Genomic DNA, 19,279 nt, shown 5'->3' on the forward strand with positions numbered 1-19,279 from the left:
ACAAGTACTTCATTATATGTCCTCTTTAAATTAGTCTGTACTTGCTAAGCCACGCAACAGTTTGAGGGATTTAAATCCGCCCGTAAATTCAGTTTCTCTCTGGAATCTGTCTGTTTCTGTTGTGACTTCAAAAGAATAGTTTGAACTTTTACGAGGGGGTTATGTGCTGCACTATTTCTTGGCCAGACAGTGAATTTAGAGGTGACAGATGAGAGAGTGGTATTAATCTTCTCAAGTAACTCGATGGCAATAAGGTCAATAAGCTAATTTTGCAAAATGACGACTATTTCTTCGAAGGCAAAATGATAAATAGACAGATTTATGTGGGATATTGATGAAATGTAGTTTGTCCATAACGCAGTAATATCCAGTATAATGACCTTGACCTTGTGATTAGTCGTTTGATTATATTCCAGTCCAATCTGTATCTATGTCTTTCCTTCACTGACTCTCTCTTTTGCTTGAATTTATTTTTTAAAGCTTCAGTTAAACATGCTTTGTGTTCGGGAAAGTTGAATATCATTAAAGTATTTCAGAGTTTTCAGAGATTTCCTCTGTACCTCTCACCTGCTTTAGCTGAGTCTCTGAGTTGACATGCACATCACACGTCTCACAGTAAAACGTTTTGTTCTGCAGGCCTGTTGTCGATTTGGTGGCGGTGACAGGCAGTTTGCTTTTGACTCCCGGCCGGGGGAAAGACTTGATGGAGCCCACGCCGGTCCTGGCCTCGAGCATTGTCTTGTGCTTCGTACCTGCAGGTTCAAACAGGAAGTGGCGCGGTCAGTACATTAACTTAATAGATGCTGCCTGAAGGAAAGGTGAGGTCAGAGGTTCACGTCTGTTATCCCTTCTCTGGTTTGGAAAATATAAGAGTCAGTGTGAAAGGGTCGACTTGTAAATTACCCTAAAACGTCCCTGATCAAAGTAGAGAACCCTGTTAAACCCATCCATGCAAAATGTCATGGTTCGCACAAATCTCTCATTTTTCGATGTCGCCGCAGGGCACTGTTAGCACAGAGGTTTAGCTCAGCCTTTAAGTGACTGAGCTTTCATGTGCAAATACCATTTTTATGTCCAGTTCGATTCCCTGCCTCTTAAAACAGCAGCAGCAGCTGCCTGCAGTGACACACATTTTCTTCAGGAAATGCAGTTCTAGGTATGATGATAAAAGGAACAGGGCATTACAACAGCGGCAGCGCTAAAAATAATGACAAGAAAGGTTCTTACTTCACTGCATAAAAAACATTTTCTCTGTTTGTTTTCAGTTTGGATTGAACATATTCTGTTTCATAATTGAAACCTGTTATTACGTAACATAACAACGTAACTACTTTAAATAAATAACAACCGCCCTTCACCTTTCTTACGTAACATTATGTAACAACGTAACGTATCAACTGTAACAATATACTGTAACTACTGTAATAAATAACAACCACCCTTCACCTTTCTTACGTAACGTTATGTACGTAACGTATCAATCGTAACAACGTAACTACTATAAATAAATAACAACCTCCCTTCACCTTTCTTCTGTAACGTTACGTAACAAAGTAACGTATCAACCGTAACAACCTAACTACTGTAAATAAATAACAGCCGCCCTTCACTTTTCTTACGTAACGTTATGTAACAATGTAACGTAACAATCTTAACAACGTAACCACTGTAAATAAATAATAATCACCCTTCACTTTTCTGACGAAACATTATGTAACAACGTTAACGTAAAACAACGCTACATAAAACAGTGTAATGTAAAACAACGTTACGTAAAAAGCACAGTCAATTGGTTACTATACCACATAACTTTCAATAACGGTCGCTTGATATACTACATCACTCTGACCGAATGCAAAAACGTAGATTTAAATATTAAAATATTATTCATTGTGATATCATGATAATTTAAATGAATGAATCTGAAAACATTTCAGGGACCGCTTGGCAGAATGTCACAGACCCCCGGGGGTCCCCGGACCCCACTTTGAGAATCACTACTGTATATTATATGCTAAAGAAGCTGTTCCAGATCTCTGCAAAACATCATCTTTGGCCTGAACCACTGAACCCAAAGGCTTTTCCTGTATTCCTTCCTTCGCTGTTAGAACAGCTAAAAGGACACTGCTGAGACTCTGGAGGAAACCCACTTATCAAGAATGGCTTACGACAATGGCTCAGCTGGCTGGTTATGAAAGGGTCACATGCTCTCCGTTGAACAAGGTTGATGAATATGAATTCGCACGGGACCCTTTCACCGCCTGGCTATCTGTGGCTTTGAGGTCACTTGTGTAATCTAGCGTGGACTGCTGTGCTTAAATGTGGAGAAGATAGTGTTAGTGTTGTAGGCTTACTGTATTGTAATTGTGGCAGTATTTTTTGTTGTTGTGTGTGCTATGTCATTCTATGTTTTGTTGTTGAGCGCACAAAACAAATTCCTAATCAACTGCGGTTGTTTGTGTCTACCATGCCCCTGTTGATGGAATAGTTGATTTGTTCTCTTGTTCAAACCCTCAATAAAATGTTCATTATAAAAGAATTATGTAATGAGGCAAAAGCAGCAGGACATTCCTGTGCATGAAGCGCCGACTGAAGTAATAGATGACTCAGAGTACTGTCATATCTCCACTCTGTGTGTGTGTGTGTGTGTGTATGAATGGGGTATTAGAAATTAGTTTGGAGCGCCTTGGTAGCCGAGTTATTACTGCGCATACCATATAACCACAACGTCCTGGTTTCGGTTCCGGCCTTGGGACCTTTGTTACATGTCATACCTCCCCTCTCTCTCTCCCAACCCCATTTCTATACCGCCCTCTGTCAAATAAAGGCGAATCTTAAAAAAAAAAAAAAAATGTTGTTTTGTAAAGCAAGGCCGTCTCATAATACCTGATCAAAGTTGGATACACGGTTTCTATGGAAACTGATGACAACCCCCCCCCAAAAGGGGGTCTGACAGTTATTGTTGAAGACAGCCAATATAACTCAATAATGATGAAAAGAACATTTCAACATTGGTGCTGTGTAATTGTGTAGAAATCCAGCACATAACCGTCTTGACAAAAAAGCATCAACTGAAAAACAAAACTATTTCAACACTGATGCTAGTGTGTGTTTTTCATGGAAATTGCACGACATGGAAATGAATAATCCACCCACATTGAATGTTATCATGGGTGTTATCAGCGGTTGTAAGCCCCATAGCTATGGGTTAGAGGGGGCCTGCTACACCTATTAGTAGGTTCAGAAGGTCGTTATCTTGCATTGACATGGTTGATCACCGATACGAATACAAGAAGACGACACTGACCTCTAGTGGCCATAATAATTATGACGATAAGGAGGAAGTCAGGTGTCGTATTATGAGCAAGTCCGCATGTGGTGGTGGTCAAAAAGTCTACACTGACTTATTTTACTGTACTTTTGTTACATACTTCACTAACACCAAGTTACGTAGATTACGAAACAAACATACTTATTTTAACCCAAACCGTGATCTTTTCCTAAACCTAACCAAGTAGTTTTGTTTCCTCAGCCAGTTGTTTTGTTTCAATTCACAACGTTAAGTTTCACTTTCACAATGTGGGAGGTGCAGTTTGACCCTTCTGGAGCGTTAGAATGGTAGTGATAACCACTGATAACACCCATTCAATCGGCTAATAACATTCAAAATGGGTGCATAATCATGCTAAAGTCATGATATTTGATGAGAAAACCACTTTTGTCTTTTTACAATCAGAATTTGGTTTATTGCAAAGTAGGTTTCACGTACGAGGAATTTGCAAATACCTCATAGTTATTACAATGCTCAAGTGATGTTTACTTTTGCAGCAAATGTCTCTCGCACGTCTCTTACCGCTATTATGAGCCTCCAGCTGCGACGCCGAATTCACCGCCACTTTGCACAGCGAGCAGTACAGAAGACGTCGCGCTTTCTCCTCCTCTGTTTCCCCGTCTGTCTCCGCCTCGGGCTCGGCCTCGGGCTCCAGGTCTGGTTCTGAGGGAGAGTCGAGAGTTGAGTCCCCTCCAGCAGCTGAGGTAGTCTCTGGGGCGGCGGCTGCCGTGGTGCTCGGGACTATCGGCGAGGCCACAGTTGCCGGCATTGGCGTTGTGAGGGTCGTCAAGGATGCCAAGGATGCCAAGGTTAGCGCCGGTCTGAGCACAGGGGACAGCGGCAGAGGCACTGCTCCAGGAACGCCATCTGCAAAGAGGAAATAGATTATTTGTTTTGAATCATATGGCTGCATTTATCATTTAGGGCCTAAGATGTTTTATTCATGTAATGTTCAACCAACAGGTGGCTGAAAATGTTTTTTCAGACTTGAGATGTGGACATGGAAGAGAAAGCGTACTATCAACACAGATATGCAAGACTATTACCATAGTTGAATCTGAATACAGTTGGGTCCAGATAAAGACAGACATTCTGTTGACGTGCACATGTTGGTGTGTTTAAGACACTGCAAAAAACATGTTCAAAGAGTTTGAGAAGAAGACCAGAACATAAGGAGGGGGCGATACAAACAAAACACTAAAGCAAATGAAGAAAACATCTTCCAATTTGACAACACCTGTGCTGCATTTAGGAAATACACGACAGAGTGAGAAAACATGACCAAATATAGACATGCTGCACAGAAGACGACGGAAATGAGTTACAAAACCTCAACAGTTTCCAGGGAACAGAATGTAAGCGCTAACAGTCTCAAACACCAGAAAATTACATCCGTCCGGCTCTCAGAGTAAAAAGCCCCCACAACAAAAGGTATTGGCTTTTTCCAGCACTAATAGACTTAATAAATACCTGCTGCTGCCCTTTTCATGGTAAAACACATGGTGACGATATGTAGGGTCGGAAATGTGGAATTTGATCTGGTGAACTGATTATAACCCGTGGCTGCAAACTCTTCACAATGTGGGATTTTTAAAGATTTAGACTGACAAAATTCAATATTTTTGAGTAATTTATTTATCTAAATAGCAAATTTTCTGTTTGCAGCTCACACAATTTTTGGTAATTTTTCAGGTTTAGAATCTCCTACTAGGACATTTTAATCTTTAGGAAATATTTACACTGTCAATTGATTAAAATATTCAATCGCGATTAATCACAAATTAATCACACCTTTTTTATCTGTTCAAAATGTACCTTAAAGGGAGATTTGTCAAGTATTTATCACTCTTATCAACATTGCTTTATGCAAATGTATGAATACATTTATTAATGGAAATCAATTAACAACCCAAAACTATGACACATATTGTCCAGAAACCCTCACAGGTACTGCATTCATCATAAAGAAATATGCTCAAATCATAACATGGCAAACTGCAGCCCAACAGGCAACAACAGCTGTCAGTGTGTCAGTGTGCTGACTTGACTATGACTTGCCCCAAACTGCATGTGATTATCATAAAGTGGGCATGTCTGTAAAGGGGAGACTCGTGGGTACCCATAGAACCCATTTTCATTCACATATCTGGAGGTCAGAGATCATGGGACCCCTTTGAAAATGCCCACATCAGTTTTTCCTCGCCAAAATTGAATTCGTAATTGTGGAGCGTTATTTAGTCTCCCTCTAGTACGACCTGGTTGGTACCAATGGATTCCTTAGGTTTTTCTAGTATCATATGATGCCAATATCTTCACTTTAGCTTTAAAACATAAAAATGGTAAACTGTATTAATACGTTAAAGAAATTAGTGGCGTTAAAGCGAATTTGTGTTAACGCATTAGTGATAGCGTTATCTTTGACAGCCCTAATCATAATTGCAACTTTTTGCAATATCACCCTGCCCTAAACATACCATACCATACCAAAACATATACAATTCTGAAGACTGAAGTTGGAGATAAACAAACTGTATGTCTTTCTAAAATCACAAAATTACCTATTTTTATTTCTAGATAGGCAGGAATATTGAGTCGAGACTAACACAAGCAAAACAAACTGGAAACCAACTCGATTTTCAGAGACAAGTAGCCCTGATTTCTATTTATGCTGGTAAAGTATATAAGTGCTGAGTTATTCAGGAGATAATGGATTATATGTCATAGTATGTATGTACATATCCAACAAATGCAATCTATATTATTGAGAAAGACTGCTCAGCAGAATAATCCGACCTCTGATCCACTGTCGGTGCGTGAGATCACATTAACATGTTACACAAATAGCTGCTGTGTTCTGAAAGAAATGTCTGATATTTTTTTAGGGCACGAAGACAGCAGCGGATCGATATATTTGACTCATAACACAACACCACATGTCAGTGTACGGAATACAGAGGACTTGCTGCCACATGTACGGAAATTTAATTTTGCCTCGGGAGCACCACCTGATCGATGCCAACGCCTCTGAGTTCTCCGCACTCCGGCGTCACGAAGTGAAGATCAGCCAGCCAGGAGAGAAGATCAATAGTGAATTATGTCATGCTATTTTTGTGAGCCATTATATATGGTTCTTATTTATCCCAGCAGAGGTGTTGGAGTTCGGCGCCGCATAAACTGATCCATGTTACATCGTCAACGGGTTCACTTCTGGCAAAGGTTAGAAAAAATAAATGAGAGGTTGTGAGCAGCAGGTATGTTTCTGTTGTGAAAGACGTACATCCTTTATGTAGGAAGACTCAGAAAGAGCTTCTGGTGAATGTTTATTCAAGCCGAGGTATTGAATGGCATTAAAGGATTGCAGCTTATTGCACCGACACTCTTGGCAAAAGCTCCAGCTAAATGCTTTAAATGTATGTAAATGTATGCGTTGTGGGGTTTTTGTCTTTTCATCCATTAATCTTTGAAATGGGTTTATTCGTGTTGTAATGCTCTCCTCTTACAGCTGAATGACTCCAACTGTGAAATTTGCTGCACTTTCATGAAATCTTTAAAGTAATGAACAGGAGCAGGCGGTAAGTAATCTGCGCTGAAATGAAGGGGAGAGCTACAAGAGGGTTTGCTCTGACAATATGTAACAACATCATAAAACATGTGATAACAAATGCCTTGTTTTTTTGTAGGGTTGCTGAGCAACAAAGTATAGAGGCTAAATGATGATGATGATGGTATCTGAGTGGCTTCCCTAAAGCAGTGTGACAATGTATTGGTCAGGCTCCGCTCTCATTTTACTGGGGTGTTGGCTATATTTACGCAGCAGGCCTACCTGCTCTGAATCAGCAACAAAAATACACAGAGAGGCATCCAGGAAGTATCCTAACCAGATGGCAGAACCATCTCATCTGACCCCTTTGAATGCGAGGGAGCAGCAGTTCTACTCTGAGCTCCTTCTGGATGTCTGAGCTCTTCTACTTATTTATAACAGGGCTTTCACAACAAAAGTGCAAGAGCAAGGACATTATTTCCAATGGGTTCTCTCTCCAGCAGCTATATATATATACTCTGATATACTCCACAGAATGTGTCCAGTGGGATTTAGGCATTGTCAGGAGGAGAAAGTTGGCTTAGCGACAATTTTATTGAAGAGACTGAAGTTCTGTAACTCTACTCTCTGATCTTACTGGGACTTCAGCAAAAAATCTAGTGACGGCAGAAAATATTAGAGTAGAAGGGGATGCCAAGTTATCAAAGTGCTGCTATGATGCTCTTCATTCCGTGCCCTACCTCACGCAAACTATTTGTTCTTTTGCATTCGGTCTGAAGGCATCGTTAAGACGAGCCCAACTACCCTTTGAAGAAAACTCATTTTGGTCGCTTGTATCCGTGATCAGTGGGCAATCTCCAGGTCTGAGAAGTGCCTTAAACTTGCATTCGTTCTAAAAGCCAGCAGGGGGCGACTCCTCTGGTTGCAAAAAGAAGTCTGATTATATAGAAGTCTATGAGAAAATGAGCTTACTTCTCACTTGATTTATTACCTCAGTAAACATCGTATACATGAGTTTATGGTTTCAATCGCTAGTTTCAAGTCTTCTTCAATACAGCATGATGTTCATTTAGTAAATTATGGTCCTATTTAGAGTAAAATGGACCATAAAGAAGGGGATCCTTTAGGGCGGGGCTAGCTTGTGATTGACAGGTTGCTACCACGGCGTTGTCCGGTCTGGGAGTTGTCCGTGTTTTACAACTTTAACCCTTTCACAGTGTGTTTTCAGTTCATGAAAGTTAATTGTAACATTTTGATTGCCTAAAAATGTTGTATTCAGCGTTCAGTTGTACTTAACTCCACCCTCTCATGTCACTACTGGATGCAAAAACAACAACATGTCAATGGCCAAATACTAAGATTGCAAAGGCCAAAATGCAGAACTCGAGGCTTCAAAACAGCAGTCCAAAAACAAATAGGTGATATCACGGTGGCTGCGTCCACTTCTTATTTACATTCTATGTCCGTTTCTGTCATTACCCAAAGCTCATGACCATATCTGAAGGAGGAAACATCAACAGTAAATCAAGAGCTTTGCAACAAACTCAGCTCCCTCTTCACCACAACACTACAGTGTCCACATTACTGCTGCAGACACAGCACCAATCCAACTGTCGATCGCCATTTCACCCTCGCTCGTGAATAAGGTACTTGAACTTCTTCACTCGATACTCATAACATACTTTATATTTTTAATGATAAACTGGATTACACAGTGTGGTCATTGAGGCTGCATTCAGCAGCTTTTCTTTTCACTCCGTCAGTGTTGCTGCAGCAGTTCTTTCATGCTATTCAGACTGCCCCTGACAGGATCTGCCCATCAAGTGACCTTAAGCAAGGACGTCTATAGATTACTGTGGGCCAGCAGAGGATTGAGCGTTGGTGATGCAATGTGCTGCAGCTATGACTAATTGACCTCTACCTGTATGTCTGAGTGTGTTTTCAGTCGACGCTGCCTGTGGACTGATCCAAAGAAGAACATCTGGCATGAAAAGGCCATTATTCCAGGCTGTTACACTCAATATGGAACATTTATTTAAAGTCTGTGGACTCTGAAAAGGGGACCAGTGACTTCAATTATAAGTTGTGCCTCGTAATTTATGTTCTGTTTAATTTAAGTTGAGGCTGAATATGTTACAGGCAAGAGCCAGAAAGGTTCTTCCATCCACATAATATATAAACGTCCATGCTTAGATTCAACAAGATCAATCTGAATGCAAAAAATCAGCACTCTTACATTTGAACTTCAGCTAAAGCAATACACCTTTTCGGGTATGTTGACAACCATCAGTTTTGATCAAACCCTAATGGTTTAAAAGCCATCAGCGACCCGAGTGTAACTTTACATTACCATGTCCCATCAAGCCCGAGCCATTACCACAAGAACAATAATTAATCTGTGAACTATTTATGATGTGGCTGACCTTGTCACTCCTGATGAATAATGTTTATGCCACGAGCAGAGCGGCAGCGACCTCTTTGCCCCCCGTAATTAGCAACCGCCTACTCCCAGTCGGCTCCGGTGTGCCAGGCATCAAAACAACCTGAAATCACGGCGATTAACTCACTCGATCTCACCAGCAAGCAAAAAGCTGCCATCACACCTGCTTCTCTGGGCAGCTTTTCAATGGCACGGTCACCGGGCTGAGTGTGGGCCCAGAAAAGTGCAAGTGAAGGTTTGGTGTTCATGTGAGCCGGCAGGCTTTTCCCTGTGAGTGACTCATCGCTGAACTGCTTTTGGCAGATATTTTCACCAAGCTAAAAGTAATGCGTCATCAGAATCATTTTAACTCTCTGAGACCTACAATAGACCCGTGTTTGTCTTTTTTAGGGGGGTGCAGGGGGAGATAGCAGGTCAGCAGTAGATGTCACATAGAAGTGGTATACATCATCTGAAAGCTGGGGACCTGAAGATTAATTTGAGATGCAGCTTAGCACTGTGTGTCAAGTTTTTCTAGTCATTAATCAGAAATAAACATTAATTAATTAATTAATTAATTAAAAAAATTGTAAAATTGTATAAGGGTTTAGAACATTATGATAGAAGTATATGATGGTCATTCCCATGCTCTATTATGTCTCTTAAATTGTTGCAGCAATTTTGGGGTTGATACCATTTGTTACACAGATTTGGTGCTAAATTTAACCATTTTTTACCGTTTGAGAATTGATAAAAAATAATCAATAATCCCTCCAAAATACCACATTAAGATACCAAGTCCTTGAGGAACACCATAGAAAAAGCCATGCTGGGATTTGGTATTAAAAACGTTTGACATTCGGAGATTTCTGCAAGAATTGCATTTTTCGGTGATTGGATGATGAGCGCTTCTGCTCTGGAAACTGCTCAGAAACCCCCTTATTGTCAATCTACCTAGGAAAGCCATCCATCCTCTGAATGCTCTAGGTCTCTGGTTTGTGGCTGTAAAGTTTCATGAGGCTGTGATAATCCTAGCGGTCACCACAGGTCATTTTATACAGTGAGGTCAAGTTTGAAAAGAAATGGTCTCCATACTACATCATCACACATGAATACAGTTGGGTTCATTGGATCCACAAGAGTCTCAGCTTTACAGTGATACACAATTTATGTTATTCCAAGACTGTTTAGGGACCCCAGTATGCAGAAATATTCAAACATAAAATAACAGATTTATACTGCATTCAAAAAACTGTTTTTTTGCCCCAAACTGCATGTGATTATCATAAAGTGGGCATGTCTGTAAAGGAGAGACTCGTAGGTACCCATAGAACCCATCTTCATTCACATATCTTGAGGTCAGAGGTCAAGGGACCCCTTTGAAAATGGCCATTATTTAGCCTTCTTCCCGACAGGCTAGTATGACTTGGTTGTTACCAATGGATTCCTTTCTAGTTTCATACATCTGCAGCTTCACTCTAGCTCTAAAACTGAACCTACAGCCTCTGAAAGACAGTAAAGTTGGTCGGGGAGAACCATTTAGGTTCTCTTCTCATTATAATTTTTTGGATCCACGTTGTCTTTGCTGTGGCGTTTTTTTCTGCTGAACGTCACAGATTGCTTTTGTTTCTTTATGTAGATGGCCCTCATTTCATTTATCAACAGCTGGGAAATATAATCTGCATCTTTTTCAGCGAATATTTCTCTGGCAGACTCTACAGTGACTCAGTGTTTTGAACAGCAAACACCAGTTGGGCAGAGTAAATTGTTTGGGTGCCGTTATCAAGAAATACTCCGACATTTTGGCAATCTGCTTGTGTTCTCTGATACGTGGAGCGTGACGATCAATATCAATTCAATTTTTATGAATTCAGAAGGAAGATGCATGGCTCCATGATTTGTTTAGCGCAATGTAGCACAAACACTGGAAGGAGGGGGAAATAGCCTCCAAAGGTTCTCACTTCTAATATTGAGCGTGAACATTCATTCTTCAACCTAGAAACAATATCTGACACCTTATCGTAATCTCAATGGCCACCTGCTGGCTTGTTACTGAGCTTTTTAAAAGCATCTCACAGTCCTCATCGGGGGAAGGAATCTGCTCAGTTTGTTTAGTGTGAGTTTGCTAAAACCAGTCAACAATACACCAAACAATCACGTAGGTGTTGATCTAAAAATATGCAAAGCCAGCACCAATGAGGTCATGACAATGTCACAAGAAAATAGCCATCGTTGCTGTGTCTAAAGCTTTGCCAAATCCATGTTTACACATCATTTAAAATAAACAAAATTTTGGGGAATACAACTATTCAGTTTCTTGCTGAAACTAAGTAGGGCAGATTGATACCATTCTCATGCCCGTGTGTGTATGATGCTGGAACCCTGAGGAGATCAGCTTAGTTTAGCTCGTAAAACCACAATACAGTGGTGCAAGGATAACGTATTTTGTAGGCCAACCCGGAAGTTAGAATCGCACAGGTTCCCTCGACAAATCAGCCAATGGGATTTGGGGATTTTTGGATTTATCAAACACAGCTTTAGAGTTGTGTCGCCAAATTCATACCAGGCAGTGGCGAAATGCGGCTCGCCACAATAGTTAAATCTCTTTGTGGCCAGGAGGTGTGTTCATGCGTTTCAGGCGGCAAGAAATTCTGTGTAACATAGGTCAACATGTCAATTTTACTGATTGGCTGCGGGTCCTCTCTGGCAGAACTTTGCCGCTAAAAGTTAAACTTTTCCCAATTTTTGTTTGGCCGCTCTTTGCCGCAGTATCAAGCGGCCGCAACTCGCTGACCTCGTGAGCGGCCACCACAGCTTTTCATAGTCATTGCATGGCAGCTGGCCACTGGCCGCACTTCGCCTCTGCTCTGGTGTGAATTTGGCATTAGAAGACATTTTTGACACAGCAAAGACGGACATTTTCTTGTTAAACATGTCAAGAACCTACCACTGTCATGAATGTAATGAGAAAAGCTTCTTGTCTAAAAGCGCCTTCATGTGCAAGCATATTGTCCAACATGGCAGAGTATTCCTTTGATTCTAGTGACAGAAGTCAAAGCTGTTTAATCTACGATAGAGTGAAGAAAATTAGTATTAATCAACAAGAACGAGAAAGGCTGTCTTCATCTGCCTTAATTAGTATATACATTGTCTTGTGGTTGGTGAGGCCTCCCATGTTAAGCCATGCATGTCTTTGCCCTTGTGTTGGGGGTGAACCCATCTACCATGGTGTCATTAAAGAGCCATTTTCTGTTGGAGGGGCAGGTGATTAAAGTGTACTTTGGCTGCCCTAGGACGCCGTGCACTCTGGGAAGCCTCCAGTAATCCATATCCCCAGCCGGTGTGACCTAACTGGCTCTGCGAGGCCCAGTTAAGAACTCAATCCCCTCTCATTAATGGAGGTAATGACTGTGATCAATCTAAAGTTGGTATGGGCGAGTGGGGCCCGACAGCAAAGTAGGAGGAGAATGAAAGAGATAGAGAGGCCAGGTAAAAGAAAGGAGAGGATGAGAGACAAGAACAAAAGAGGATAGATTTGGAAGACAGAGAAAAGTGGAGCTACAAAACGAGAAAAGTTAAATGAAAGTGAAACTGGAAAAGTAAGCAAACTTTTACAAAGTGGAAAATCCAAGTGTGTGAAATAAGGAAGAAGAAAAAAGAGGGAGGCAGGTAAGGGACGTGAGAAGGTGAGAGGAAAGAGATAACATTGAGAGAGAGTAATCGAGTATGGGACACAATTAAAGAGAGAGAAATTGAGAGGGTGGGAGTGTTGGAGGTAACAAAGATAGAGAGAATCAAGAGAAAGGCAGACCAGGACAGGTGCTGCGACCCTTCGAGACAGGACACCGCCACTTTTCTTTCCTCTATTTGTCCGTCAGCCTCTCCCGACGCTCCCCCGAGATTTGCTTTGGCGATAGACGAGAAACGTCGCTCTGAAACCCTTCCACTCTACTTAGGCTTTCAGGCAATCACAGGACTCCCCAGAGATCTGATTACCTTTCTCAATGAAGCTGGATTAAGCTCTTTAATTAAAATGATTGGGCCTTATTATATGCTGTCACAACTTAAAGGACAGAAATCCCTCATGGCTCTTGAGTTCTGTCAAATTTCATTTGACGTCTATGATTTTTTTCCCCCTCCTCTTGTCAGTTTTCAAAGAGAGTAAATGAGAAAAGAGTCACGGTTGAATATTCCTAGAATAAAAGATTGATAAGGTGAAAAATTTGCATTCACAAATAAGCGCGCATCGACGCTTGCAATCGTTTTATTTTTGTTGAAGGGAAAAAAAAGGGGACATTATCTCAGATATTTAACAGCGGCGGGAGTCACTGAATTGAATTCACTCTGATTTATCTCTTTCCAATTTCATCTGAAAGCAAATGATCCGTACCTAATTTGTGTTGGGAAGTTTTCTGCGGTTACACATCGCCTTCCAGAATCCTCACAAATGAGAACATTTGCAGCGCGGCGCAGGTATGGAGCCAATCTAATCACACACTCATCAGGTTTGCTGCTGTCTCTGACGTCTGTCTGTAAGCACTTTTTCCAACCCAGCGCGCATCTACGGAGACTTAGACACAAAGGCAGTCTTTTTTGGGAGGGGGGGTGGAGGAGGGGGAGGTGTGGGGAGGGCGCCGGCAGCCGACGGGGACGTGAGGAAGAAGGCTGTGGAAGGAAAAAGCCTGAGCTAGCCTCCTGCCTCCCTGCAGCTTGCTCCATTGTACAGCTGCTGTCAGTGCTGGCATGGCTCCCCTGACAATCTGCTCTTTAATAGCTAATATCAGGGTACATTTCCTCAGGCACTGGACTGGAACTGAGAGATGGCGGGCCGTGCTGTGGGCATACCTCTCTCTCCCTTTCTCGCTCTATCTCTACTCTCTCTGGCGCTGGTGTGAGGACACACAAACACACACACACAAAGTTGACAGGCGACCGCTGAGTCACCCGGCTAATCTATACTATCTCGCTGTGTCCAACTGTCCATCCATCTCAGCACAGACACAAGTTCAACGATGGAAGTAAAGGAAGCGGACGCTCGGTGCGTTTTATGAAATCTACCCCGTGATTACACGCTTTCACGCGGACTCATTATTCCTCGCCGATGCACTTATGTTCTTCGCACATCAACTTAAACCGCCCTGAGCAGACGGACTAAATGAATGGTTTCATTCCACAATGAATTTCTTCCATTATGTTGTGTGAGAACTTGTCTGTGTGTGTGATTACACTTAATATCTGAGTCGGTTTTCAAACCTCACGAGACGACTTTGAATGAATTAGTTCAGTTGACTCACATTTTTAAGTTGAACCAGCTTTAAAGCTGCAGTGGGTAGAAATGGAGCAAATGATTAAAAATAAGTTATTCTTATAGAACTGTCGCTATATCCTGACAGTTGTGCATGAGACAGGTAATCTGAAAAACAATCATGTGTCTCTGTGTCCTCTGGTGCTCCTAATGGCATCTGCAAGACTTCACAGACCGGAAGAAAACAACCAATCAGTGCTGATCTGGAGCCTTGCCGTCTCTGAGCAGCTGTCAATCACTTGTGAACTCCGACCAAACGGTCAAACTAGACAGAGCTGACCAACTGGTCAGGTGGTCAGCTGGCCCACTCTGTTGTGATTGGTCAACCGAACCAAACTCTTTGGACTTTGCTCCAGCTCCGCTCAAACTAGCTCTGTTTGAGGGCGTGCCAAACGAGCCAATAAGCAAATGAGTTACTTGGTGACATCACTACGTTACACAAAAAAAGACGGGACTTCAATCAAGGTGTTTCAGACAGTTCAGGAGCAGTGTTTCTGTGAGGGAGAGTAACTCCCTTTGGCGTGGACTTTGTAACTTTGCAGACCTTTTACATGCACAGAAATAACACACTAAAGGAAAGGGAAAAAGCACAAAAGCATAATAGGTCCCCTTTAAATGTTTTACAGTGTATTCCTAAAAAAATAACAGCTGCCACAATGAAAAACACTCACAATTAATCATGTAATTAGACCTCTTGTTACATAATAGCTCTTGAATGATACAATCAGGTGTATTTTTGTAACAAAAAATAAGCAATAAACTTACATTGTTCCCGGCATGGATATGTTGTGCTTTGGAATAAAATTATTACAGACCAAATATGTTTTTTGCTGGTAATTTGAGAGCAAAACAAACCCATTGAAAGCCCACTCTGCAAGAGCAAATCGAGCTCCCTGTTGTTTTTGCCTACTCTCACTACGGCCATTACTCTTCCCTGAACTCTGCTTTTCATTAGAGCCAGTTTGGTGCCACTGATATTCCGTCAAATACTTCAGCCTTACAGATAATGCAGCAGTTACCCGCCTCGACAATTAATTCTTCTGACATCTGAGCACATTAATATTCATTACTATGCCACTTGTGACAAACCGCCGCCTCCGTGCACTGTAGATACGATAGTGAGATGGTGCAGAAATGTGCTGGTGTTTTTTTTTTTTTTTAAGGCCACTGAAATGATTAATAGCTATTTGCCTGTTTGGTTATGAAGGCGTGTTGTTTAATGTCTCTTGAGTTCTCTACCAATGTGTTTACAATGTTGTATGTTTTTTAAGTGTATGTTTCATGTCAGGGCTGTGTAGAGTCCATTATAGATGGACATCTCAGTGCAGGAGACGAGGTCTATGTCTTAATCCAGCTTTACTGTTTAGCGCTCATAGAGGGATTATGTATGAAGAAGGCTACAAATGTAAATGTTCACCCCATGTGGATGCAAGCACCAAAAATGAACAAATTAAACAACATTTTCCCTTCAAGTAGCTTTAAAAATCATATTATTCCTCACTTTCTCACATATATTATTCTCTATCAGCATCTTCCAGCAAGGCTTTATGATGTTTATAATCAAATAGTTAAACCAAAGTCTCTAAGATCTCAAAGATCCTCTAGAATTAAAATTTAAAACGCCCGGCAGCAGCGGCTCCTCCTCCAGCCGGCTCAGCCTCGCTGCTCCGCCGGTCCCCGCTGGGAGCCGACACCGACACCACGCTGCTGGTGGACGAGGCCGTATTGGTTGGCATGCTGGAGGGAAGGGAGATATGGGTGAAACAGAACCAGGACACTGCGGGCACAGGCGCAGTTTGTGTTGGATCGGGGGGCTCACTGAACCAACTAGAAAGGCTTTTATATTTCTTTGTAAACACGTAGAACTAATAATTTATTGTATGCTGAATGATATCGACTGTGATGTGTCTTCATATTGACAGAATAAGACACCAACTACATAAGAAGATAGATTTGTGGTATTTTTATTTACTTATAACATCAGACAGTCTCTGTCCACACACTGTTAAATATGCACTTCTGTTACGCCATGTACACAAACCAGGTATCTATCAGCTGTTCGGTCAAGATCAGACTGGAAACGTAACCACTTAAAAGATGGGTGAGTAGTAGGCTACTTGCTCCCTTTCGACGTTTGTGTTTTTTAAACAGAAAACAGGTTTTATACTGCGATATTTACTGGAAATGACACAATACAGCCAACAGTAGCCTATGTAAACTTTCAGGCTCCTGGTTATCTCCCTCCAGCCAGCTGTCACCTTATTTAGGTGAATGTAGTTAAACGAGAAGGTATCAGATAACTCCACATTTCAATTTCACCAATCAGCCGTTCCTCATCCGTTGGAATAAGGAATAAATAGAAACAGGGCGTCTGACAAAAGTTCAGCTCAAACACGCAAGCTGCAGTGTAATCAAACTGATTTTATCACTGACTCTTGCTCGTGTCACATTCTGTTTGGAGGTTTGTAATATGTAAGCTACACACATCGCAATATACATTAGACCTCTCTGCATTGTACACATTACAACCCCCCGACCTTAAAGTTCAAACTGTGCCTATGACTAAGGGGCAGACTGTCAGACCCTGCTACAATAAAATGAGGGAGTGTGGTGCGCGGAAACACTACCGCTTTTGTCCACAGGGACCGCCAAAATCAACACAATGATAGTTCTTTGTAGAAGCTTTAAAAAAAATCAACGCTGTTGGTTTGTTGTTTAGTTTGTACACAGATGCAAAAAAAATATATATACTATACTACTTTCTGGCTGCTCTTTTGTGCACTCTTTAAAAAATAACAAACTTGCTTTCACATACCTTTTTTTTCCTTTATAATCAACGCTATCTTTCTCTATATGCTCACCAGGGAAAATAAATACAGATGTTGCTTTTGTCTGAATAAACAGACAACACACATACCTGGCTCTGCCCTGTTTGTCTTGGTTGACTGACAGAGACAAGTGGGATTATAAAATAAACCATATGCATGGAGTTGTGAAATAAAAACAGACAGGCCGACAATAAACTGAAAAGAAGCAACATGAAATAACATTTCATAATAATGACCGTAATTTTAAACATTTATTTGATTATTTCTCAATTTGATAGTTATATATTTAGGAGTCTAGTTATCTCTCAGAACACTTGAATTACAATATGCTGAAAGGTTATTATGGATTTTTTGCCCAATGATGCCAAAAATATCCTGCCTACCCTCGCATTAACTCCCAGTAGATATATTAATTATTCAATGGGCAATTCAGATGTTGGCTAAAAGCTGACATTTAAAAATAAATTGTAAGGAAAACAAAAATAAATGTTGTCAGTCAGTGTAAGTTGTGTATGAACGTTTTGCAGATATGTTCATCACATTTCTTTATTAGACTGATAAAAAACATATTCCTGGGCAGCATTATAGGCCTCTTTCTTTATAAACAGTTTTTGGTGCACATCGATTAGTACTGTATGCTTCTTTCATTGAAGCTTCTTTCATTGAAAATCTGTTAATTGTTGAGTCTTGGATCCTCAAGGTTCCTGCAGCACATGAACGCCCCACAGTTCACGTCCTTTATGTGCTTTTAAAAAGACGAGTGAAGACGAGTAAACAGCAAAAATACAGTTTTAACAAAAACTGCACAAAATGTGATGCTGTTGAGAGGACACAGGTTATACTTTTAGAAAAAGCATCTAAGATTTTACAACACTGTTGAGCCCTTGAGACCTTAAAAATGGCAGCCAAAGCTCTCTTACGGTAAATGTCGACAAACTGCAACGTGGATTAGCTCAACGGTTGCTTAAGTGCAAATTGCCCCACTTAACGGTGTGACGTTTGTGTAGCAGCTTAGTAACTCTGTGGGATGCGAGACAGAATACTGCCAGGTGTAAAGCTCTTAAAATTACATAAACGTTAGCGTGTGACCTATGTGAGGTTAAATATGTAGAATTAAGTACTTGGTAATACTGTTTTTCTCACCTATTTTGGAACTCAACGGAGGAACGTCATTAACATTTGTAGCATTTATGAGCCAAAACCACCTGAACACCCCCTCCGAGACGTGATATGAATACCTGGCTGGGCACCTCAACCGTTTAATGGTTCAGTTTTCACCTCAAGCAACCTTTAAGCTTCAAGCATGAATAGGTCAGACTTGACAAATAGGTCATGGTACACAATGAGCTCAAGAAATGTGCTCCTGATTTAAATACTTGTGGAACATTGGAAGGAGGCATGGGCAGAGGTAAAATTAATCCCAGAGCATGACGGCTCAATGTGTTTCCAATTCCTTTAAAAAACGTCTATTGTTACAGTTAAAGGGAAGACTTTTATTGGGCCAAATTCATGACATAATAACAGTCATCTTAAAGAATATTACAGAGAGAGAGAGAGAGAGAGAGAGAGAGCTGGGCTGCCTAGGCGTTATCCTCCACAGAATCAATATGAAACACAGCATGTAAAATAATTTCAGATAATTTGCATCTGGTTCCCGTCAGGTGTTGGAAGTTGCATCTAGTGTTTGTTTACTTTCCCAACATGTTTTAAAGCAGGAGTTCCACCGAGAATAGGAATGTTTATTGGCAGACACCTGGGCGAGATAACCGGATTTAAACAGCCACCTGGCTGCGACGTGATGAATATTAAGGTACACACAGTCAGCACAAAACAATGCGCACCAGCAAAAATGTAA

The 19,279-nt window shown here is 41.2% G+C and overlaps 1 protein-coding gene across 3 annotated transcripts in view; it reads right to left on the minus strand.

Annotated features, from left to right (window-relative positions):
* The window catches only part of znf385d (zinc finger protein 385D), a 94,459-nt gene that overhangs the window by 10,033 nt on the left and 65,147 nt on the right, over positions 1-19,279 (minus strand). For all 3 annotated transcript variants that reach the window (XM_074652859.1, XM_074652858.1, XM_074652860.1), the window contains 2 exons: positions 3,854-4,198; positions 568-752 (listed from right to left, as the gene is read on the minus strand). In XM_074652859.1, the coding sequence (XP_074508960.1) occupies positions 568-752; positions 3,854-4,198 (530 nt within the window). The remainder of the gene's footprint in view (positions 1-567; positions 753-3,853; positions 4,199-19,279) is intronic.

Source organism: Sebastes fasciatus, chromosome 12 (assembly GCF_043250625.1).
Source record: "Sebastes fasciatus isolate fSebFas1 chromosome 12, fSebFas1.pri, whole genome shotgun sequence".
In the NCBI taxonomy this organism is placed as follows: domain Eukaryota; kingdom Metazoa; phylum Chordata; class Actinopteri; order Perciformes; family Sebastidae; genus Sebastes; species Sebastes fasciatus.